The sequence below is a fragment of the Puma concolor genome, chromosome A1 (assembly GCF_028749965.1).
Source record: "Puma concolor isolate L17-30 chromosome A1, mPumCon1.1.hap2, whole genome shotgun sequence".
NCBI lineage: Eukaryota > Metazoa > Chordata > Mammalia > Carnivora > Felidae > Puma > Puma concolor.
The window spans coordinates 62148989-62173688 of NC_141667.1; the positions used below are offsets into that span (position 1 = coordinate 62148989).

At 42.3% G+C, this 24700-nt stretch overlaps 1 protein-coding gene across 3 annotated transcripts in view; it reads left to right on the forward strand.

The window, feature by feature from the left end:
• The window catches only part of RANBP17 (RAN binding protein 17), a 340310-nt gene that overhangs the window by 309129 nt on the left and 6481 nt on the right, over positions 1-24700 (forward strand). For all 3 annotated transcript variants that reach the window (XM_086714573.1, XM_025923706.2, XM_086714706.1), the window contains one exon: positions 979-1145. In XM_086714573.1, the coding sequence (XP_086570699.1) occupies positions 979-1145 (167 nt within the window). The remainder of the gene's footprint in view (positions 1-978; positions 1146-24700) is intronic.

Sequence of the window (24700 nt, forward strand, 5' to 3'; positions counted from 1 at the left end):
AATCTAGAACCTCAGCTCCTTGTTTATTTTCAGACAGTGGCTCCACAGTCATCCGGCCGTGTGGCATTGGACATGTCATTTAATCCCTCACTATTCTTGCCTGTAAATGGAGATAATAACAGTTACCATCACAGAGCTATTGTGAGGATGCACAATAATTTGTGTAACTAACACAGTAAACTGTCAGTAAATATCAGCTGTTTTTATTCTGAGACTTTCTAGTTGTTTTCTTCTCATTCAACTCTGCAAGTTATTTTACAAATGCTGAGAAAGGTTAACTGGTTCTTTCAGAGTAACAACATAGCAAGTCATTAGAAAAGATGAGATTTGAAACCAGAGCTGTCTGACTCCAAAATCCCTAACTTCCCACCACACTGTGCACATTGTGTGAATCTCTCTACCTGAAAAATGTCCTTCCTTATTTCTAACTGAAATAACTTTCCCAAGCCTGTCTTAGGTTCTGTCTCCTTCGTAAAGTCTTTTTGATCCCCATCCAAATGTGATGTCTTCCTCAAAATCCGCCCAGCAGTGTGTCGCTCATTTTTGGCTAGCACTGAGCAGCAGTGACTTATGTACTGAATCACGAGCTCTTTGACCAGGGTAGAGGTTTCCCCTGAAAGAGAGCATTTTGCACCAGGTCCACACCCTGTTTCCTCTGCAGCAGAGCACTTTGCACCAACAGATGTTTAATAAAGTCACTTGAGTTGAACAGACGATCGTTGAGGTCACAAATGGAAAATTCTGTCCAATTCAATCCAGGAGTCAGTTACTTAACTAACACGTCTCTATACCAGGTCTTGTAGTAGACACTGGGTTCAAAGAGATAAGCAAGGTAAAATCCCTGCCCTCAAGGAGTTTTACAATTTGATAAAAGTGCTTTGAAACCAGAAAGTGGTTTTTTTAATCGGAGGCATTATAATTAATCAGATGAAAACTCACTTAGTAATGCGAAGGAATTCTCATTTATTGTTCGTACAGATACAGTTGTCTCCTCCAGCTGCTGTACCAGTTTAGACTACATCGTCACCTACCTCTTCAAGCACATAGCAAAAGAGGGCAAGAAGCCACTTCGATGCAGAGAGGCCACCCAGGCCGGTCAGAGACTCTTACATTTTATGCAGCAAAATCCAGATGTCCTACAGCAGGTAACTGGTGGTCGGTCACCTGACTTAAGAAACAGTTTCCCAGAAACCTAGACCCTGAATATCTCTTAGAACAAATGGTCCTAGCCAAGACCCTTTACCAGTTACTCTCTAGGAGTATTTTCCCGCAAGGTAGGGTAGCACACTAGCTCACCCTCAAGAAATCTCTCTACGTCTTTCATCTTACCCCAGCGAAGCTAGGATGCAAAAAAAGGATAGCTCTTTCAGAGGCCTGAGAGCAATAAAAAGCAAAGCCAGAACTAGAAACAGTCAACCTCTGCTTTCTTTCCTGGAGCCTCTAAGTCTTCTAAAGTTTGCCTGTGAGTACTCTGTATGCCAGGCAACTTGGTGAGAACTTTCGGTTCATCATACTACAGTTGGTATCCTTCTTATTTAAGATAAGAAAAGTTCAGGTAGGTCATATTCCCAAGAGCATTTAAGTAAAAGGAATAAAGCCACAAGTTCTTTATTTTCCGATGTGTTTTCTGACTGGCTACTATGAGTTAGGTCCAAGTTTAATACTGTTTTTTGAAAACTCACTTCTGCAAATCACAGTAACAACATGCATAAAAATAAATAACACGTGCCAGAAATATTTCAAAGAGAATGATGCCATTTTTCTATGGAGATACCATCACTCTGATGTTCTCCCGTTCTACTGACTTTGGAAATGATGCTGTATACCGCTTCCACTTGTTTCATTTTGCCAAATTATCTTCATAATAGTTTGTGGTTTGCAAATGTAAACACTTTAACAAGGTTACTAGCCTTGTTAAACAAGGCTCGTGCCACCAACGGAAAGCGTCACTCTGAGTGAAGAAATGATGAACATAGAATGGGCTGGCCATGGAAGAGGTTTTCTTCCTGGCTGTCATTTTTTTACTAATATGCAAATTAAGTTATATAAACTTACTTTTGGTGATGTCTCAGTAACCTGTTATTTTCCTTGTGGGGAGGTGTGTAATTAAGATTTTGTGTAACTAAACAAAGTGCTGTATGCCTGTAAATACTTGGTTATGATCCTGGAATTGTTACGACATGTCGGTGATATGATAAAGAGAAGAGGAAGGTAGCACACGTAGTGAGGACTTTCTGTGTACAAGGTACAAGAGCCACTGAGATTCATAAGACATAATTTCTTTCCTTAAAAAGTTTCTGTCACGTGGGACAGAGATGATGGGTTAGTTACTAGGTAACAAATTATATGAATAATCAAATTATATGAATAATTTGATTAATATAGTGGTGACAGAGATTGACACACGAGGAGAGGACTTTCAGAGAACTCTTCTCATTTACACCCCCACAACAACCCTGGAATGTAGATATCGTCATCCCCGTTTTACAGATGAACAAATTGAGATGCAGAGAGATCAACTGGAAAGTGGAATTGAAACAAGGTTCGTCTGGGTCGAAAGCCTTATCACTTATACCATTGATTCTCAAGGGCCTAGTGGTGAGGATAAGATCTCATGTTCATCAGGAATGCCATTACAAGATACACATTTTTTTTTAATTAACTTATTTATTTTGAGAGAGAGAGTGTCCTCGTGCACATGCAACCAAGGGAGGGGCAGAAAGAGAGGGGGAGAGAGAGAATCCTCAGCAGGCTCCACACCATCAGTGCAGAGCCCAGTGTGGGGCTCCAGTCACCCACCACGCGATCATGACTGGAGCCAAAACCAAGAGTCAGACACTTAACCAACTGAGCCATATATATATATATATATATTTATATATACACACACACACACACACACACACACACACACACACACACACACATATATACACACGAGGTGCCCCTCAAAATATACTTTCTATCAACAATGTACCTCTCCTTCTCCCTTCCCCACCTTCCCCGCTGCAGTAACCTGTGGTACCGTTGAGGGTGTCCTGGCCCTCCAGTTTTTGCAAGGAGAAGGTTGAGAACCACAGACTGAGAGCATGCCGCCAGTGGAGAAAATAAATACCCATGAACTGGCCAGGAATCAGACCCAGCCCCCCACCCCACCATGGCAAATGACAAGTCCACCACCAAATCCCTCCTGCCAGCACTGAGCCTGATCACAATATTGTCTCATAAACTTTGGCAGAAACTTTTAAGTTGGCAGAAAATTTTACCAAAATCAATAGGCTGTGATTCCAGACAAATACCATCAGACTGTGCAGAGCAAGTGATGTGGTTGTACAGGACACCATCAAGTTTGTCTTTACTCAGAATTACCATGCATTTGTTGGTTTAAGTAATTTCTGTGTGTTAATAATACTTGGTAATCCTTTATTTTATAGCATATGACTAAGTAGTGATATATCTTTATTAACAGCAGAATACATTCTATTTATTTGGAATGCAGGCTTTCAGATAGCATTTTAAATATTAATGACTGGTCTCTGGTAGTCAGCATAAATATGATTTGCATTAGCACTAGGTTATATCATCTTGAGTGCCTCTGATGTCAACTATTGGGTATAGTAATATCTGACATCACCTCCTTAGGTCACTGACAACTTTGACCTCTATTCTTATGCACAATTTCTGTCGTCTCAAAAGCTCTTTTGAATTGATTTGAAATTTTGACTCTGCCCTTTATGAGGCAGTAAAATTGATAATTATTCAGATGGGAACTGAGCACTGAGTGAAAAATCAATTCTACCCGCTCTCTGCTGCGTATAAAATTACTTCTGAGTCGGCTGGACTGAACGGATGGCCGGAGTAAAAGCAGCAGGCAGGAGTAGTGGGAAGAATTAGCCGGACAGAGCTAATAGCCTGAAGGGATGGACTTGGAAAAGAGGGAGTGGGCCAGTTGGGGGTTGTTATGAGCAAGGATGGGTCCCATTGATCATCTGTTTACATCAGCTTTCCAAGACCTTATAAATCAGCCCTGAAGAGCAGCAGAACTCGAGATTTCAGCATCTTACCAGAGGGACTTTGTATTAGATTATTCTCATTTTCACACTCAGATGAAAAGTGAGCCATTGATTATTCATTGGTTGCCCATTAAATGCTGTTTTTGTAGATGATTTGCCTATCACTGAAGGTAATGAACAAGGTGGCTGCTTTATAACTCGAGGTTTCAGTTTTCAAGGCATCTGTGTCGGTTAAGTAATGCCTAACCCTATTAAAAGGAATGGGTTACAAATTGCTTAACAGTGCTGAAAAACTAGACCCTAATGACTAATTGTGCTTGGAGTTTAGAGAGGGCTTGTCAGCTCTTTAAACTAAACTGATGCAATGATACTGCAATTATTTACCAGTTTGAACTGTTTTCCCCCCAACCTGGATGTATATTGCTGGAAGCATAACTGCACGATGAGTGTCCATTCCAAATTGTAAAAGTTATCTCCTCAAGCTTCCATAGCAAATGAAGCAGGAACCCACATAAATGGTTTTCCAATATCCTCATAGACCTTTCGATTTGTGCCTACCAGCCTAGGAAGCACATTGTAAATGCCTTGCACCTGGAAATGTGCTTATCGTGATCTGTTATGTGACTGTAGAGCCTCAGTGTCCTTATTTTTTAATTTAAAAAAAAAATTTAATGTTTATTTACATTTTCTGAGAGAGAGAGACACAGAGCATGAATGGGGGAGGGGCAGAGTAAGGGAGACACAGAATCTGAAGCAGGCTCCAGGCTCTGAGCTGTCCGCACTAGAGCTTGATGCGGGGCTCGAAATCACAAACTGCGAGCTCATGACCAGAGTGGAAGTCAGATGCTTAACCGACTGAGCCACCCAGGTATATTACTATTATATACTATTATATTACTATAATATCACTAAATGCAGCCTGCCTTGGTTTCTTTATAAAACACCAAGGGTATATGAACCAATGACGTTTCTAGTGTATAAGAGGAATACTATTTTCATATGAAGAATTTTTCTATGATTGTTAACTGATTCACAGAAAGTTAGAATTTGAAGATTATTTTAGAAGAGTTCTCATTTTACATATGGAATCTGAGGAATAGGGAAGTTGTTATGCCTCTTGTGAGATGGTACATGGTTCAGGAGCTGATAGTTTTAGTATCTATTATTTGAAAAAAATTTTTTTATGTTTTATTAATTTTTGAGAGAGAGAGACAAAGACAGACCTTGAGTGGGGGAGGGGCAGAGAGCGAGAAAGAGGCAGACACAGAATCAGAAGCAGGCTCCAGGCTCTGAGCTGTCAGCACAGAACCCAACACAGGGCTCAAACCCACGAATCGTGAGATCATGACCTGAGCCGAAGTTGGACGTTTAACTGACTGAGCCACCCAGGCGCCCCAAAAAATTTTAATTTTTTATCTTAGAGTGAGAGAGAGTGAGAGAGGAGCAGAGAGAGAGGGAGAGAGAGAACCTTAGGCAGGCTCCACACTGAGAGCAGAGCCCCGATGCAGGGCTCGATCTCACCATCATGAGATCATGACTTGAGCTGAAATTAAAAGCCTGACACTTAACCGAGTCACCCAGGCACCCTCTCAATGTTTTTAAAAATATTCTCCAAATAAGCTATTGTCCATAATCTGTAAACAAATCTAACTTTGCTAGCATTAAATTTAGTCCACTTGAGGATCCACTGTAATTAAGTGAATCTATTTCAAATAAGATTACTGTCTCACCAGCATTCCTTGGACTTAACAACTGAGGGAACCCCAGTTCACATTATTAAGGAAAAAACTCCCCATGTATTTTTATGCCATTAGCACAATAAACTACGGGCGCCTGGGTGGTTCAGTTGGTTGAATGTCCAACACTTGATTTTGGCCCAGGTCATGATCCCAGGTTGGAGGGATAGAGCCCCACGTTGGGCTCTGCTCTAAGCATGGAGCCTGCATGGGATTCTTTCTCTCTCCTTCTGCCTCTCCCCAGTGCGCATATCTCTTTCAAATAAAATATCTCTCTTTCAAATAAAGATAAAAATATCTCTCTTTCAATAAAATATCTCTCTTTCAAATAAAAAAATAAAAATAAAAAAGAAAGAAAACTTTAAGGACAGGTCAATAGTAACAGTGATTAGGCACAGATCTGCTACAATATTTGGAAGATTAAATTTGTGTGTGAAATGTTTTTAGTGTTATCTCTGGGCGTGTTAAGTGTTTGCATACGTAAGCCGAAGATCAGCACTCGTTCAGTTATATCACAGAGTGAAAGATTTGCCCAGATCACTAAATGCAGGAGCATGTTTTGTAGAATTAGAGGGCAGTTCAGAAGTGTGACTGATTCTTTTTCAAATTATAAGACTAGGACACTGATGATGAGTGCTTCTCTACATCAGAATTTCAGTTAAAACTAATTGTTCTAGAAAGAGTAGCGCCTTCCACAGAAGTAGAACAAGAACTATGTGGCCATGTGGTTGTCAGCATCACTGATTAGATCATGCAGCTAACTCATTAACAGGGTATTTTTAACAATTATATTCTGTAAAATCTAAATACATTGAAAGGAACAATTAGAACATTTAGATTTGAATTTATTTCACCCTTATCTATGTAACTATTTGGCACAAGTCAGCTATAATAAAAACCCAAAAAGAGTTCTAATTATGATTTTATCTCTCTTCTTCTCCTGCGCACCCCCCCCCCCCCCCGCCCCACACACACACACACACACACCCCGACCGCAACCTGGCATTTAACTACAAACTGTGAACAGCTGTCAGGAGCTATAAGAATCATACTTCAGTAGGGATGTACGCTGAAAGAACATTCACCCTTTTCCTCAATCAGTCAGTCAATCAATGAAAATTGCTTTTGTATAGTGCTCTTCATGACATGCATCCCAAAGTGAATTACAGCAAAAGGGAAATCATCTGCTCTTTTTTCATTTTTGTGTTTAGATTGAAATGCTACTCTGCTCAACATTTTGACATACTGTACAAGACATCTTTCATACTTAAGGTTCCATTCCCTAAGACTAAGGAGGAGAAAGTGTAGCCACATATTTAACTCATGAGATTTTGGCCTGTGGAACCTGAGCAACACCCTCACAGTGGGAAACGCCTAAGTAGATGAAGTACGTTCATGTCTCTCAGCCTCTCAAAAAACAATTAGCCCGGTTTTCTAATGTTATCAAAGACATTTCTAGTGAACCCTAAATAGAAAGGGTGCCCTCCACATGACCCATTAACTCAGTCTGGTTGATTTGCAACTTTATTATCAAAAATATGGCAGTAGATTGAAACTAAAACCCCATGCTGAAGGGACATTCACCACTGGACCAGAGGACAACGTGGCTATAAAGCACTTAAAGGAAGCCAGACATAGGTCAGTAGACACCAAAAGTATAAAACAGGAACTCACATTTCAGGACAGAATTGTTTTTTGCACATGCTGCCACGATCTTGGTCTTCTTCACAGCGTTCTGTGCATGGCCTGTGTATTTATTTTTAGGAAAAAATACTACTGGCAAAATATAAGTGCTTACCGTGTGCAGGAAATAGCTCAAGCTGCTTACATACACACGTAATCTGATTTAATCATCACATTTCTCTGTGAAGTGCTAGTATTACGATCACCACTTTGTAAATATAGAAACTGAGGTACAAAAAGATTAGGTACTTTTCCCAATGTGACACATAGTAAGTGGAAAAGCTAAAACTTGGGGCTATTGAACTCCAGAGTTGACATGCTTAACCACAAAGCTATAGTTTGTTGGCAGCGACTAATCAGAGGTAGCATATATTTTTTCAGCACTTACACTCAGGCAAGTTGAGCTTCCAGTAAGTCCCACCGGGGCCATCCCTAAGGTAGAGTGATTTAGAGCAGTCATCCTATACCCCAACTTTGTGCTGCAGCCGGGATGAAACAGATGGGCAGTGACCCAAAGAGGCAGTGGGCAAGAGAGAGGGAGGTGGCTTTGCCAGCTGGTACAGAAGAGCCTTGTGCTTCCCAGCATCACAGCAGAGTGAACAGACCTTCCTCTAACTTACTCTATACCTGTACCCTATCGTTAATTCTATAGCCAGATCCCAAGAGTATAAAATGGAGTAGGACAGATATCCTTGAGAAGGTCAGAGTCTAACAGTATAACTGTCTCATGACGTTCCTCTGTGTGTTTTCTCTAATGTCTTGGAGGTAGCTCTTGAGGTTCATTCTAACCTGATTTTTCTAGGACAGACTCAATATGGCAGCTGTGAAATGAAGGTGGGGAAGCAACAAGTGCTTTATATCCGTCCCCCATCCCCGATGCATCTCTAGGCTTCATCCTGACTCTCACTACTGACTCATCAGCATAGAGTGCCAGTTTTCATCCCTTTCTGGTTACAAACAGCTTCTCTTTTCCAAAGGAAGCTTCTACTACTATGACTGGGTACCGTTAGCTCTATTGAAGGCTGTTCTTAAGGGCTTCTTACATTGGTGAGTCTCAAACCAATACCTTTGAGCATCCCTCTCCCTATCCTTTCCATTCTACAGAGTTTCACAAACTAAGGTCCTACAGAGCCACACAGAGAACTTGAATGAGGTAGACAGGAAAGAAACCAAAGTTGTGTACACATTCCTGTCTAACAGGGGCAGCCTCCACATAGTCCCAGCTTATTCTTGCCCTTTAAGAAAGTAGGACCCAGTGTTGCCAGCTATATAGAGATTACCCACCCCCACCCAAAGAGAACCAGAAATCCAGGGTTTTTTTCATGTTGGCCACTGATTGAAATTTTTTTTTAATTTTTTTTTTAACGTTTTATTTATTTTTGAGACAGAGAGAGACAGAGCATGAACGGGGGAGGGGCAGAGAGAGAGGGAGACACAGAATCAGAAGCAGCCTCCAGGCTCTGAGCCATCAGCCCAGAACCCGACGCAGGGCTCAAACTCACAGAGCAAGATCGTGACCTGAGCTGAAGTCAGACGCTTAACCGACTGAGCCACCCAGGCGCCCCTGATTGAAAATTTTTAAAAAAACAAGAAAATAAAAACACTCTGCAGGCCAGCACTGGATGTCTGGTTACCGGTTTTCCACCAATGTTTTATGTAATCCTAGAGAATTTTGGAACGGAGATCGTGCAAAGCATGATTCCCGGTCTTTCTCACAGTCATCCCATGTGGCACTGCTGATGTTTTGATAATTTTTGGAGCACACTTTTTTGAGTAGTTGTTTAAAAAGGATGCTGTTATTTTGCTCATATATTTGATTCTGTACGTAAGTCTCTACTCAGACTTATAGAGGGCATTTATTTACTTTTAGGTTGTGTCTTTGCATACAGAACGGATGCAATAAACAGCCAATGAAACTCAGTTAACATCTCCCAAACATTTTTTTTTATTTTCATAATAACCATATTTGTCTGAGGCAAGAATTAAAGTTCAGTTTGGTCAAGTATATGTGTGTGTGTGTGTGTGTGTGTGTGTGTGTGTGTGTGTGTGCACGCGCGCATGCACGCACGCTTGTGTGTACACACGCAGTCTAATTACTAAGGATCAAATAGAAATATCTGAGAGGACCAGGACTGGACAAAAGTGTCTAGATAACAGCCATATAATAAAAGTCCACAAGGAAAAAAATAAAATAAAATAAAAGCCCACAAGGGAGTAAAACTCTTAAGAGTGATGAATTTGTGACCACAACTCCTAAAGATCAGTTTAGAAAATTAAAGTACAGGGGCGCCTGGGTGGCTCAATCAGTTGAGCATCTGACTTCGGCTCAGGTCATGATCTCACAGCTCATGAGTTCGAGCCCCGTGTCGGGCTCTGTGCTGACAGCTCAGAGCCTGGAGCTGGCTTCTGATTCTATGTCTCCCTCTCTCTCTGCCCCTCCCCCATTCATGCTGTGTCTCTCTCTGTCTCAGAAATAAACAAAAAACATTTAAAAAAAGAAATTTAAAGTACATAATTTTAAAAATAGAAAAACATTAGTTTTTTTTAAATGGCATCTGTGATATAAAATTATGTATCCATCTTTAGAAGGATGATTCTAGTCCACATTTTTTGCCATATACCCTGTCTTTGCCATTTTGCTATAATTTTTGTTATGGAAATATTTGTCAAATGACAATTTCAACTATAACCCCCCAAATAGTATTTTAAGACCAAAAAATCAGTTCATATAAAAACCTATTCTTGATTTACGAATCATCAAATTATGATCAGACTGTCATACCTGTCTTTAACAGAGTACCTTTTCTTCCCCAGAGATCACATCCAGCTTGATGCATGTCTCAGCATCTAGCAGAGCCTGACCCTTGTGACAGTCAATGAACATCTGCAAAACCAACCCCCAAAAGTTAATTTTCAGAATTACAATCTGCAGGCGGTGACTTTATGTTTCAAATCCAGCATAGTCATAGATCACTACATAAACAAAATGGTAGGGCTGAGATAAGAGTATACCATTATATACTGTATAATAATCCTGCTGGAATGCCACAAGAAAATTTCATTCTACACATGGGTGAAGAAAGGAATAAGCACTTCACATATTGTTCCGAACAGCTAACGGAACAGAGAAGGGTTGGGTTTGCTTTTTTTTTTTTTTTTCACTAGGACATGTGTTTTTTTTTTACCTCTAAGCACAGTTTAAAGATGTAATCCATTGATAGCATAACTTGCCTTATTAATTGAAAGGGATGGAATCCACCAGATGTAGCCCAAACCAGCAGAGAGTTGGGTGACTAAGCAACAGCAAAGACACCATATTGAGTGAGCCAGAATTCAGTCTCCAAGTCATTTATTTCAACCAGTGACAATACATTTAAACTCCTGTGCCTCAGCAGTGATTGATGGTTTAATATCATATATAATTTTTTTAATGAAGGAAAAACCATTTAAATATGTTACCATTTGCACTGGTATTCTCCTATGTACATAACTGCATTTAATCATTATGGGGATTGTTTTTATACTTGTGTAATTTGTATCCAAGAAATAACTGTCAAAGCCATCTCACGCTGTTGCTGGAAATGGTACAGTGTGCTTCATACTTGAATAGATTCATTCTTCCCTGCACATAATTAAGAGTGTTGGAGCTTTTTCCCTGCCACCACATAGGAATTCCATGTTTACATTTCTGAGAATGAAAAATTAGCCACAATGTGCTTTTTCAAGTTCCCATTTTCTGGAGCTATGATATTTAAGTACCTTAGTTCTGTACCAGTGTATGATTTGAAGAGTTTGATTTTAAGACTTTTAATATTAAAATACATAATAAAATTTTATTATCTAATTACAAGAGGGTTTAGCCTCTTATTAAAGTTGCTAAATCAGGCCTAGATTAGCATCATAATAACACAGTTTGACATGGAATACTCAAAAGTCAAGTTCGAAGGAAGGGACGGGTTTTTTTGTTGTTGTTGTTTTAGGGGGTTTTCTCCTGCACCCATCCCTTGCACAATATAACAAGGATGAAATGCATGTATGGAAACAAACAAGGAGCAATTTGGGACGCTGGAGAAGGAGTGGAGGTGTCAGCCTAGGACGGTACCCTTAGGCAAGGCAGCTGGTATATGTAGCCTTTTGTTTATCTGCTACTGGTTTATGTAGCCTTTAGGCCGGCACCAGAAACAATCACTCCTACAGGGTCAGCTGCTGGTCAGAAGCAAAGTAAGAAAAGATTTTGCGTTCAAACGCGCAGCCATAATTTCTGTACAGCTGGCACCTGCTACTGGTGCACAGCATGAAGGTGAAAGGTCAAAGAGGCAGTTGTTCAAAACTCAAGAATGGCTTAAAGGGACTTGTAGATTAATCTGCTTTATTAACTTCTGTATATTAGATAACTATTGCTGTGAATGACAGTACATCTTTTTTAATAAGTCGCATCTCTTTCTCTTTTAAATTAGCTTTTGAGTAATGAATATTAAATAGAAAGCATTTCAGGGGTAATTAAATGAAAACAGAATGATGTCATTTTACAATTATATTTGTATGTTTATAGAATAGGGAAAGTATAATGTTTTCCAAAGAGCTAAAAAAAAAAGAAAAAGAAAAAGAGCCAGCTCTTCATAAAGAAGAACTTGAAATAAATAAGTCACATGCCCATTAGCCTTTGTGTTTAAACTAAAATATATGATGTAGTTTGTGACTTAGCATGAAGTCACTGGGTGCTGGTGGCTTGATTTGGCATTCCCAGGGGCTCCAAGTATTTTCTTTATGAATTAAAGTGACTGCAATCTGTCACCGTTCTTTTATCTACAGTTTAGCACAGTCAGTTTTGCTATTAGTCTACAGCAAACGTTCTCAGAATAGCAAAGGAGTTGTACAAGATGAACAACGGCCATACCTTTTCCTTCACACTCATGTAAAACAGATAGAAAACATTTTATATGGGGAAAAAATGCAGTTTTACACACATTGAGCCCAATAATAATCAGGCATGCTTTATAACAGTCTCTCACCCAATATGGTAAATGGCAAGCAAGATGGTTTTTAGCCTCTCTGTTAATGATGATCGGCATAATTGGCTATCGTTGTAAATTAAGAATAAAAGTTCACTAAATGTATCCTTTTTTAAAGCCTCTGCAAGGAATATTACTAATGTACAGATTAAATACTGACACCACCTCTGGGGAAGTGTCTCACAATGTGTGTTCTAAAGAGATGATTTTGTCTCCTCTCAGAAGTTCTGTAGATGAAACCTCCTCCCTTTTTATGTGAACACAGCCCAAGTAGCAGCATTTACCCATATTTCACACACTCAAGTCATTTAGGAATAGCACTCCCAAGTCGTAACACAAGTCAGTCTTTATACACTAAGCCATGTTTCTGTGACATGTGAAATGACACTGAGACAATCTTCCTGTGTCACACCCAAGCCAGCCCGGGGCTCACCAGAAGGATCCTAAACTTGTATGATATCACAAAGAAGCTGATGATCTTGACCAGAAAAGATTTGAGTTGGAAGTGTTTCCTTACCATACCATTCCAAAGTGAAAGAATTTCCACACCTCCTTCTTAAAGATCTAGATTTTTTCCCCCATCCTATAATAGAAGGCTTATTTCCTGCAGGGTCACTAGGACCTAAGAGGTCACTAGGGAAGAGCGACCTCAGACTCAGATGATGATGATGAATGACTATGATGAAAAAGAAGTAGAAATAATTATCATATGCTGGACTCTGTGCTAAGTACTTAAATATATATAAATATATTTATATGTTTATATAATTTGTATTTATATTTATAAAGTTTCACTACTTTGTGAGGTAGATACTCTTTTCTACATTTTATAATCAAAGTATTTTAATTGCAGCTTTAAGAAGTCAGGTAGCTTACTTGGTATCATACAGCTAATAAGTAGCAGAACCTTGTGCTCTTAACAACATTACTTTTAAATGACCTAGAGACAGGATTGGTGGAGCTGGAGGGTGCAAAGGCGGGCTGGGGTGGGGTGGGGGGGCACAACATTCATTCAGCTATAAATCCCTAAGCCAAGGGTCCTTCCTTTGAAAATTGATGAGGTAAGAAGCAAGCACTTGACCCAGGTTGGCTCAGTGAGTCCTCTTCCCCAGACTTAGAAACTCCCGTGGATTTAGAGGATGTTGGTCAGCCTCTGGTCTTCACTTGACGTGAAGACTTGAAAAACCAAGAGCCATTCTCTGCTATGTGCTCAGAGAAGTAGCCAGTTCACAGCAAGAGAAAAAAGCAGCAACATGCTGGGAGGATCTCGAAGGAGATCAGCAGCCCCAGAGAGAGGCTAAGAAAGATTGCACCAGCCTTCCCGGCTGTGGTTCCCAGCTGTTGAGAGGCCTGCCCGCAGTGTCTAGTCTGGGGGTCCTCAGGCCACCCCTTTTAGGTCTGAGTTTTGTCTATAGTAGTTGCTGTCCTCACAGCCAAAAGATTCTTGACTCACGGAAGTGTGAGGACAAAGTGAACCAATGAGTATAGACTCACCTAACACAGAGAAGGTATTCAATAAATAGGGAAAATTTGAAAAACAATATACAGGTACCAGTTAACTTTTTTATCTCCCTAAGGAGAACATATACCTGCTGTTCATGTATACAAATGTGAAAAACATCCTTTCCAGGAAATCCCAAGGCCGTGACTTCAGCCAGATTACCTGGGTCTTTCTGGTCCCACACTCATGTTCTGCCTGTCTTAGAGTTTGTGTGACACACATTCTCAAGATCACAAACCCTCACTGGCCTGGGTGGGGGCACGGTGTGAATGTGGATCTGATTCTTGGCCCCAAACAGACTTTTCCTCACTTACTCTTCCTGTGTACTCCAGGCATCGTCTTGCAACAGCAGGAATGAAAAGAAACTCCAGGACCCTTTCCATTTATATGTCTTCACACCTAAAGCCTCTTCTGAATCTCACAGCAACTCTGGTGGGAGGGTAGGGCCAATATGGTTTATTTTCTTAACTTGGGGAAACGAGTACATCAACAAGTGAAATCCACAGTGCCCATATGGGACAGGAATGCAGAGGTTCAGAGAGGCGAAATAATTTGCCCAACATCACCCAGCCAGTAAATAGCAATACCTAGAATGTAATAACTAAGGCTTTGTTGTCTCTGGATCTGACAGTTTTTATGTTATCAGGGCCTCCCAGGGCCTTCACCTACTCTTCTTTCCTGGCATTTCTCCCACCTGTATTTCCCCAAGTGGCATTGTGAATGGTATGAGAAGCTCTTTGAGTTTCTTGAAGGAACGGCACTGTATAAAGTGAGGGTCAGCTTGATGATGGTGTGATTTATTCATTTTACAGTTATTACTGGTTTTTCACCTACTTGAATGGTTAATAATGTGTGTGCTAGAGATGTGAACTGAACTTTAGTATTCATTTTCTGTCTTAACTGTTGGAAAGTTTTTAACTAGCAGCAACCACTTGGTGAGGCTATGAGCTCATGTAGTATGTTAAAGAAAGCTTCTTATTTGATTACAATCTGATTTCTGCTGGCAGAACAAGGTAAAAGTTCCCTAATCCTCTGACCTGTCATGAGTTACTGCTACTTTGTCTGCTTTGCAACCAAAAAGAACTTTTGCATGTTAATTCTTTATCCCTTGTCATGCTTAGGAAGATACAGACTGAGTGCTTTCACACTTGACGAAATGCTGTCTTCCTTCAGAGCTGTCTAATTGCACATTCTGTATTCGTTGAGGATTTTCTGCTTTATGGCAATCAGAGCAGACAGACTGTGCAGTCAGTGTACCTGGCTTTGAATACCAGTGATGCTACTTGGCAAAGTTACCTCACCTCTTCAGAGATACCAGCAACTCAGCCAGGGCAATTCTGCACCTTGCTGGAGCTGGCCCCCAGGATCAGGTAGTTGAACTAGTCCCTCCTGTGGTCTCATGCCCAGACTCCCCAAGACTGTAGCCAAGACTCCTTGCCTTAGCTCTTTCCCATTCTGTCACTCCTCAGCCTACCCATAACTTGGAACATCACTACTGTGGAAAAGAGGAACATTCAGTGCATGCTTAGTTGAGGTCGTGTGAATACGGCATGTAAAGTAAACTGCTAAGAAGGAGTGATGGGAAGTGCGAGGCCTGGAGGGAACTCTCTTAGGCCCCAGAGAGAACCACCAGAAAGAAAATCCTACGCAAGAGCTGTGTTAATGCCCATCCTTAATGTGGCATCTAGTTTTAGACAGGACAAAGAAGTTCACTCGGGAAACTAAAAGCGTCAGTTAGAGTTAAGTGCATGATGACCCTTTCTCAGAGACCCTTGAAGATTGGAAGGAAACAACTTGATGGGTGGGCAATAAGAGATTGATAAATACTTAGGCTCCATGAGTTTCTTAAGGCCATAAGGACCACATTTCAATTCTGTGCCACCGTGCTGTGCCTGGCACATAGTAGGAGCTCAGTAATTCTTTGAGCATTCATCGAATAAGCATGAGAAATGAAGAGGGAGAGAAGAAGGAAGGAGAAGCCCCTAGCAGGGCACCTGACACATAGTAGGCACTTAACACACGTGTCGCCTGTGTGCGCCCAGCACGTAATGAGAGCTGCTAGTAGAATATTAGTGACTTGAAACGTGTGCAGACGAGAGAAAGCTAGTAGACATCAAGTGGGGCTCATGGCCCTCCAGAGGCCTGGCCTGTTTTGGAGTTTGCACTTTAAGGAAGAAGGTCTGCCCTCAGCAAATGTTGGGTTCTTATCCCTCAGAAGGAGCAAACCCTCCCTCCCCAACCCCGTCTCTTTCCCGAGCCCCCTGTGTTACAGAAGGGCTGGAAACAAATTGACAGAAACCTGGAGGAAAGAACTCAAGTGATTTAGGAGAATGGAAGGGCTGGCTTATGGGGCCAGATTAAAGAAGCTAAATATGTATAGCCTGCCTAAGTGACAACTAAATGGGGCATTTGATAAGTCTATAAATACTTGGAAGATGTAAATGCCAAGGAGGAAAGGGAATTACTTAGCATGGCACAATGGAGTATTGGCATAATGGGATATTATTAAGAAAGGGAAAATGAAGGTTGAACATCAATAAAAAGCTTCCTGACAAAGAGAACCGTTCCTGACAAGGGACACTATTAAGTTATGTGCTGTGGGCCAAGGGAAGTAATGGCAACGCCATTTCTCAGGGTACTGGCAACAGAGCCAGCAAAGAAGGAGCCAGGCTCTGTCCTGACTGAGGTGCAGAACCCAAGCAGGTAACCTTCCGTGTCTGTGCTCTCCCAATCCCAGGATAGGAACAGAGATGCATTTTATTGGGGGAAGTCGGATGGCCCAGGCCTCCTACGGGTTCAGACCATCCGGAGAACAGCTACACCAGCTTTGCCCTTCTCCTGTGTCACTGACAGATTCATTCAACTTCAATGGCACCCCATTTCCTGCAAGATAAGACCCATGTGCTCTAGCACACATTACTAGGCCCTTCACAAGATCTGGCCCCGGCTATCTGATCATCCTCCTCTGCCACCACCAGCCCCCTCACACCCTCTCCAGTCCCACAGAACTGCTCGCCATCCCCCGAAATACTTCTCCAGACTTTTGTACCTGCTCGCCCTTCTGCCAACCTGACTGCCTGTCAGACTTTGCTTATTCTCTACGACAGCTCCCTCCGCACGTCACCTGTGCAGCCTTCCTTGCCTGTCCCCCACCCCGAGGCAGAGTAAGTCAGCCTCCTCTGGTCTCTTAGAGCCTCCCGTGCAAGCTTCTGTGGCACTTGCTATGCTGTGTTATCATGCTGTGTGTCTCGTTCCCTACTTGATTGTGAGCTCTTCGAGGGCTGGGACTGTGCCTTGTTCATCTGTATGTCCGCAGGGTGTGACACAGAGCCTGGCACAAAGTAGGTGGTTGGTAGATGTCTGAATAAATTAAGGAACGAGGTGCTATTCCTATCATTCTTTAGGCTTCCTATGTAATTATTAGGACAAAAGAGCTTCCAAATCTCAGTAACATCTTTGAATCATCCCCTTGGCCTCCCGGCCAGCACTCTATGCCATTTAGATGACTATAAATAAAAACCCTCAAATCTGAAAGGCAGCATGCTGTCCTCTGTGGTTTCAACATAAACTCTAGACTAATCTTTAATGGAAAATGCTTCTGAGGGCCCTGTGAATGTGCCACAAAAATACTTTTTTTTTTTCTCTCCACACAAAGTCATTTGAACATAATAAGTAAAATAATCCTCCACTGTTGGTTATGAAGATTTTTAGGTCCATCTAACTAAATCCCTTCAGGAAATCAGGGAGAATGTAGTGACAGATGAGAGGCAGTGAAACATGGAAACTCCTACTGTAAGGATAATATATTTATTATGAAATACAATATTCATTGCACTCTGCTTTGATGACTGCATGAGATGCCCTCGTGCCATTAGGCCTTATGTTGCTCTGTTTTGAAATACAAGATTCATCGGGAAATGTTGTGATGACCGTTCATGCTGTTTCCCACTCCCTTCCCTGATTTTGAATGGCCTCAGTTAGAGTTTACTTTATCGCCAAATACTTAATATAAACGTGTGTTTGTACTTTTCTCTGTCGTGCGTGTTTATGTACTCTGGTTGGGGTTCATTCCACTGCTCCTTACTTCCCGAGTTCATTGCCAGGCCGTTGGGCTGTGGGACAGCGGCAGCCCCTCCACTGCATTTAGCACTACAGGGACAGTCTAGCCCCCAGGCCCTTCTCCCCACCGGTGGGTCTTGCATTTGAGGCCACGCTCTTAAAGCTCTCACTTTATCTACAGCTCCAGTGGCAGGTTGTGTTTCTTGGAAAGCTGTCATTGCCTGGGAAGAAAATGGGATATGCAGTCCAGGGTTCTGACCACTTCTCTCTCTCTCTGCTACCAGCCTTGCTGGGGCCCTTACCATTTCTCCCGACCCATCGTTGCCACGCCTCAGTCTCCCATTGGTCATTGTTCTAGATCCCAGAGCTCAGCGTTCTTCGGAAATCCTTTGAAGGCTACCCTTTAGGTACTGGCCCAAACTCACTTCTGCATTTAGCGTGACAGCAAAGGCCTTTTAGAGCCTGGATTCGGCCCAGCCTTCAGCTCCCTGCCCTTGGCTCTGATCCTTTCCATTCAAAAAAGGTCTCTCAGAAGCTTCCCTTGCAGGGGCTGACTGTCCCCTCAAAACATCCCAAGCCCTGTGTGCTTTGTCTTTTCTCCTTCTATGTCCTCTTTCTAATACATTCTTCTTCTCTGGTGATGCTTATATGCATCTTTTTTTTTTTTTAATGATGTGGGGGGGGGGTTAATTTATTTTTTAATGTTTATTCATTTTTGAGAGAGACAGACAGAGAGTGAGCAGGGGAGGGGCAGAGAGAGAGAGAGGGAGACACAGAATCCGAAACAGGCTCCAGGCTCTGAGCTGTCAGCACCGAGCCCAACACGGGGCTCGAACTCAAATCGTGAGATCGTGACCTGAGCCGAAGTCAGACACTTAACCAACCGAGCCACCGGGCACCGCATCTTTTAAAAATTCAAAATTCATTTTAAAATACGCATCTTTTAAAATTCAAGTTAAATATCACCCATCCTATGAAGATTGACTGGTCTTTTGGGGCAGAACAGCACGTGTGCCTTTGGGAGTCTCTTTTGAGCTTGTACATGTTTGCTAATTTAGGGGCCACCAGAAGCCAGTATAGGCCATTAGAGGTTCAAGAATCTGGCTGTGTGGCAGTCACTCGGGAATAAAAATCATAAGAAAATGGCTTCGGAGTTGAAGGCTATCCTCTATGTACAGATTTTCCCAACATCCCCACCCAGAGTAACACAGATGATGTTTTTGACAAGTGATGCTTAATTTTTACATCAGATGGAGAAGTGTTCTGTCTGATGCTGGCAAGAGAAGAGTGAGAGTTTCCCAAATAATGCTGAGTGGCAAACCCTACAGCCTTCCAGTGCCCCAGGTTTTCTGGTTTTATTTTAATGCAGCAAGCAGCTTTATGAGATCTGCAGCCACTTGAAATATGATTTACTACTCGTAAAAAGTTTCAAATGGATAATGAAGATTCAAGAATGAGACTCACAGTGTAGTGTAGTCAATTTTGTTGCTCTTGCTCTCCAGTACGTCTCTGCCATTGAAATGAATTATTTATTATAATTTATTTCAACCATGGAAAATAAAACTGTTTTCATTGTGATGTGCTCTGTAACGTTCGGAGTAGACACATTACATGCAGTACTCTCAATTAATTAATCCTGAAGTTTCGTTCCAACTTTATCTTCTTTCTTATAAGGCAGGAGACTGGCAGGTAATTCTTTCCCGAATAAACTATGATTAAAATGAATGTTTGGAGAACTAGGGGTAATGTTGGTAATGGAGAAAATTGAAACCACAGCAAAACCAGGTTGTGTATTTCCTTAGATTTTACAATGGATGGAAGAGTTTTTCTAATATTCTAGGCCATTTATCACTTGGAGAAAAAAGCGTCTTGTAACTTTGTGTAAAGGAGGGGGTAGAGGCAGAGAGTGCTGTTAGTTTAGATGTGGAAATATGCGCTGCTAATCTGTGACCAAAACCAGCTGAATTAATCAGTCCTGTGGTTCCTTTATTGGTAAAAAGATTTTTTTGCTTTTTTTTTTTTTTTTTTTAAACTTTGAGCAAAGCTAGCATTGTGAAAAGGCCAAATCGGCAGGACTCCCAAATGAGTTTCCAGAGGAGACTGGGTCACCCATAATTGATTACAATCTTGTTTCTTTAAAAAAGAGGCTCACTGCATCTTGCATTTTGCTTGATTTTTTTTTTTTCATTTAACGTGTTGAATACTTCCTACTATTATGAGGCTGTAAAGACACAAGAACTTAGGAAAGTGTTTAATATGTACAGGTATTTAACATAACCTAGATGGTGCAGCGTAGTTAATCCAGGCAGGAGAAGATATACTTATTTGTCCATTGCTTTCATTTTTTATAACATTCCATTGCTATCACATTGGTAGACAGCAGACGGATAGAACAATTGATTCCTTTTCCCTAAAGATGACTAGTATCTAATTTGAGGAGGATCACATTTCAATATCTGCTGTGCACGTGGCCTCAGGAACAGCACTTGGTAATGACAGCAACTCCCTTACTTCCACAAGCACTGAAAACCTGGAAGCTTTTCCTTCTTCGGCAGTGTTCAGCTCCTCCCAGACTCTGGCTCTCCATTCTGGGCACGGGACTCCGGAAAAATTGCTGTGAAGATGGGTGGGAGGTTTTTCTGCTCTTTTGGATCCTGTTGCACTATCCAGGAAGTCCTGGTTTTGCTTTGTATTTTTGTGTCAGTGTTTTTAGCTAGGGCCAACCTTCCCCCTCCTGTCTCACCGGCCTTCTGAAAGGCCAATTTCGTGTACCAAGAGCTTCCTGAGACTCAGAAGCAGCTCTTCGGTTTGTTATTATGGGTTGTTCCTCAGACATCACCAACTCATTGCATCAAAATCAAGAACAATCTAGCTTGGCCAGGGGTACGGGTAATTTTGTATTCTACTCCTCTTCCCATTAAGGCCCCTAACCTAACAGATTAAGTCACCTCTTAGGCACTGCTCTGACCATCCTTGCTTTGTCTTCCTCCCCCACCCCATTTAGATCAGGGCACAGGGAGGCTTCATCTTTGGCCTCCCACCTGTCCTCTGGCTGTCCTTCCTTTGTCAAACCAAAGCCTCGTTCTCAGGCCCTCTTTGCACCACCTTTCAGACAGGACAGATTACTCTTGTGCCATCCCCATTTTCCATTTCCCTGATCAAGAGGCAGCAAAGTCACAGTATAACGAAAATGTGTGTGACCCTGAGAAAAGAGGCTGCGATAGAGAGGGAAGAGCTGGACCTCCCTAACTATATTGAGGATTTGATCCCCGCAGTATCAGGGTTCATAGCGTTACTCGGGTTCAGTTTTTGTCTCTCTGATACAGGTGGGGAGCAATAGGCAGGGTTAGAATGTTTTATCTATTTCTTAGAACTCTGTGGAATAGTGTTTAGTTGTATTATTCAGTAGGCTCTAAGAACATGAACAGTGAAAAGTGTTCACCTTGTAGGGAACATTGTAACTCAAAAGAAATTAGCTTAATTTACTAATGTTTTCAATGATGTTAACGTAAATTACCATGTACATGGTACTTTTGGTGGGAGGGAAATGGTTATTTTTAGAAAAACGTTCAATGGAGCATTTTCCAGAGACAATCTATTAATTATGTCTAGTGTTGTTCATCTTGAGAGTCTGCAAATATGTTAACCACATTTATAAAAGCTGTAGGTAGGAGGCAGGAAGATCTGCAGACTCTCCAGGAATTGCTGCCCTAGATCCTCATTGTGGGGATTCCAGCAGCTGCCTGACTCTTCAGCAGGTGGCAGGGTGGCTGAACAGAGGAGATGCGTGCGGGCAGCCTGTCCGGGAGGCTCGCTGATGGTGCCAGACTGAGCCATGCCCAGAAGCGAGCCTCTCCTCCCACACCGTCCGTTCCCTGGCAGTCTGCAGCAGGGGCCAGACACAGTGCCCCCGCCACCACTGCTGGCGGTCTTGGTCCTCACACGCAGCCCCAGAGTGGCAGGCGGCAGGCTGGCGTGGTGGTGATGAAGGCACGGCCTCTGGACTTGGGCAGACCTGTGCACGTATCTCAGTTCTGCCTCACCTCCTGATAGCTGGTGGCCTGATGCCTTGAGCAAGTTACTTACTCACTCAGGACCTCAGATCCTTAGTCTATGAAGTGAGGATAATGCCTACTTCAAGGTTACCTGAGGGGTAGAGACAGCGTATACACGTGCTGAACAGAGTGCTGAGCTCTCCGTAAACGGTAACTGTTAGTACCTTTGGGCAGTGAGAAGACTCATCCGGCACAGCTTCTTGGGTGCAAGTGCTTGTTGGTAAAGAAGACGGTGGGTCAGCCTTCAGCCTTTGTAACCCGGAAGCCCCCCCACTGAGGGCTTTCCCTGGGAGCTGCTGGCTGGAGGGACACCAGGGACTTAGAAGAGTTCTCAGGCTCTGAGCACAAAGGCCAGATCCCTGGAAATGAACAGTGTATTCGTTTAGATATTTATCCATTTCAGATTTTAGCCAGAGATTGAGGCCAGAACTCTGTGTTTTATACAATCCTCTTTCGGTTCTTTAGCTCCTTATAGGCTCTTGATAGTTGATTTCATCCTTTCTCATTCATTTATTCGCATATTCATTCTTTCATTCAGTAGCTATTTCCTAAGCCTCTGGTGTGTGCTAGATGCCATGCTGGTCACCGGGGACACAGAGAACAGCCCCCGCCACCGCCCCATGGTCCCTGCACCCAGGAGTTTACAGACAAGTCTCACTACCAGTCATAACCCCGCACTCACTCCGGCCATGTGACCCCAGCCATCCCACTCTACCAGCTTCTAGATCCACTGGGCCTCCAATTTCTTTAGAGTACATACTCACCATCTAGCAGCAAAGCATTCAACACAAACCACATCTTTGCTTATTCTGCATCAGCAGGAGACAGAACAGGAAGCATCTGAAGTGAGAGCATGTAGTTACCACCTTGTGGTAGGGAGAATGCGACCCAGCATTTTCGGGTTGCAAAGTCCACTTGGCTTGGGGCTTGTGCCCAAAGCATCTTAGGGTGGGAACATAGGAGAGTTGCTGAGGAGTGAACAGAGATCCAGATGACACAACATTACTTTGGGTTTTTTTCGTTTGTTTTTAATTTGTTTTAATGTTTTGGTTTTTTTGTTTGTTTTTGTTGTTGTTTTATTTTGTTTTTTTGAGACAGAGACAGAGAGAAGCGGGAGAGGGGCAGAGAGAGAGAGGGAGACAGAATCCAAAGCAGGCTCCAGGCTCTGAGTTGTTAGCACAGAGCCCAACATGGGGCTCAAACCCACGAACTGTGAGATCACGACCTGAGCTGAAGTCGGACGTTTAACTGACTGAGCCACTCAGGCACCCCAACATTAGTTTGTTTTTTCTTTCCAGGTCAGATATTTGTAGTAGCTTTGTATTTTTTGGAAGATTACAAGTTTTCGGAACAGCAGAAACACTGTCATTCAAACTCCATGCTAATACATGTGCCAGACCAAATAGGGCTGCTTTTTGGACTATTTCCTGTGGTAGGTTATTTTTTTATTGCAACTCTTAGTAAATTTAGATAATTGCGAGGAGACTGTAATCTCATGGATCTGGACATAATCAAGACATGAAATGGGGTTCTTCCTTGAACCGTGAAATTCCACTGGATCACACCAAAGAGGGAAACCATAGTTGCAGTAAAGGAATACTGGTAATTATTGAGTGCCTACTATGTGGCAAACACAGAACAAAATGTTTGATATAGACGAAGGAAATCAGTCCTCAAAGCAGCCCTTCAGAGTAGTTGCTGTAATCCCTCATTTTATAGGTAAGGAAATAAAGGCTCAGAGAAGTGAAATGACTTGCCCAACATCCTAGGTTAGGTAAGGAGCAGGGCCAGATTTGGCCTCATTTCTGACTGGCTCCAAAGCCTGTCCCTACCATACGATATTGGTTTTGTTTCATTGAGAGAAATTTCCTACAAGCTCACGTCAATGCCTGTGGGAAGACAGAAGGGGAAGGAGTAAGTGCCGAGGCAATGGGGAGCATGGTTTTTCTAAGTGGACCAAGCCACACAGCTCCCCTTCCCAAATGGCTGCTCCCTCGGTTGGGTGTATTAGCTGCTTGGGATAATACAGTGGATAATGTATGTGTTGGACACAGGCCCTGAAAAATGCAGCCTTGGTTGGACATATCTAAAATGGCCATTCCAGCCATCCTGTAACAGTATGGGAAGTGAGCAGAAGTTGGGGTAGTAGAGACCCCGCTCACAGCACCACTAAATCCTGTGGTGCTTTGTGACTCTGCGCAGGCTGAGGTGGGCTGGGGCAGAGTTGCCAAGGGCTGTCTCCTTTCGGTCTTCGTCTGTTCGTGTCATTAACCAGAGAGCCTTCCACGAGAGATTTTGCAGTACCTGGATCAGGATTCTGTACTTAAGCATTTTACCCAGTATTCTCCCATATGGGGAGAGGGAGAGCTTATCCAAAGGAATTTGCCACATTGCTTGAGCTGTGTCCCCTGTACCCTCTAGGATTATTGGAAAGAAGAAAAAAAAAAAGAATTCTGGAAACGAGCTGCCATGTCAATACCACTTGAGCAGATTTGCTCACTAATTCCCATTTTTCTGGAAGAGTAAAACAGTTTTTTCAAAAATCAGACACTTTAGCCAACTTTATTTTTAGAAAAGTATTTTATTCAAACATCTCCTTACTTATTACAGACATAAATACATGCATTCAGACAAATGAATC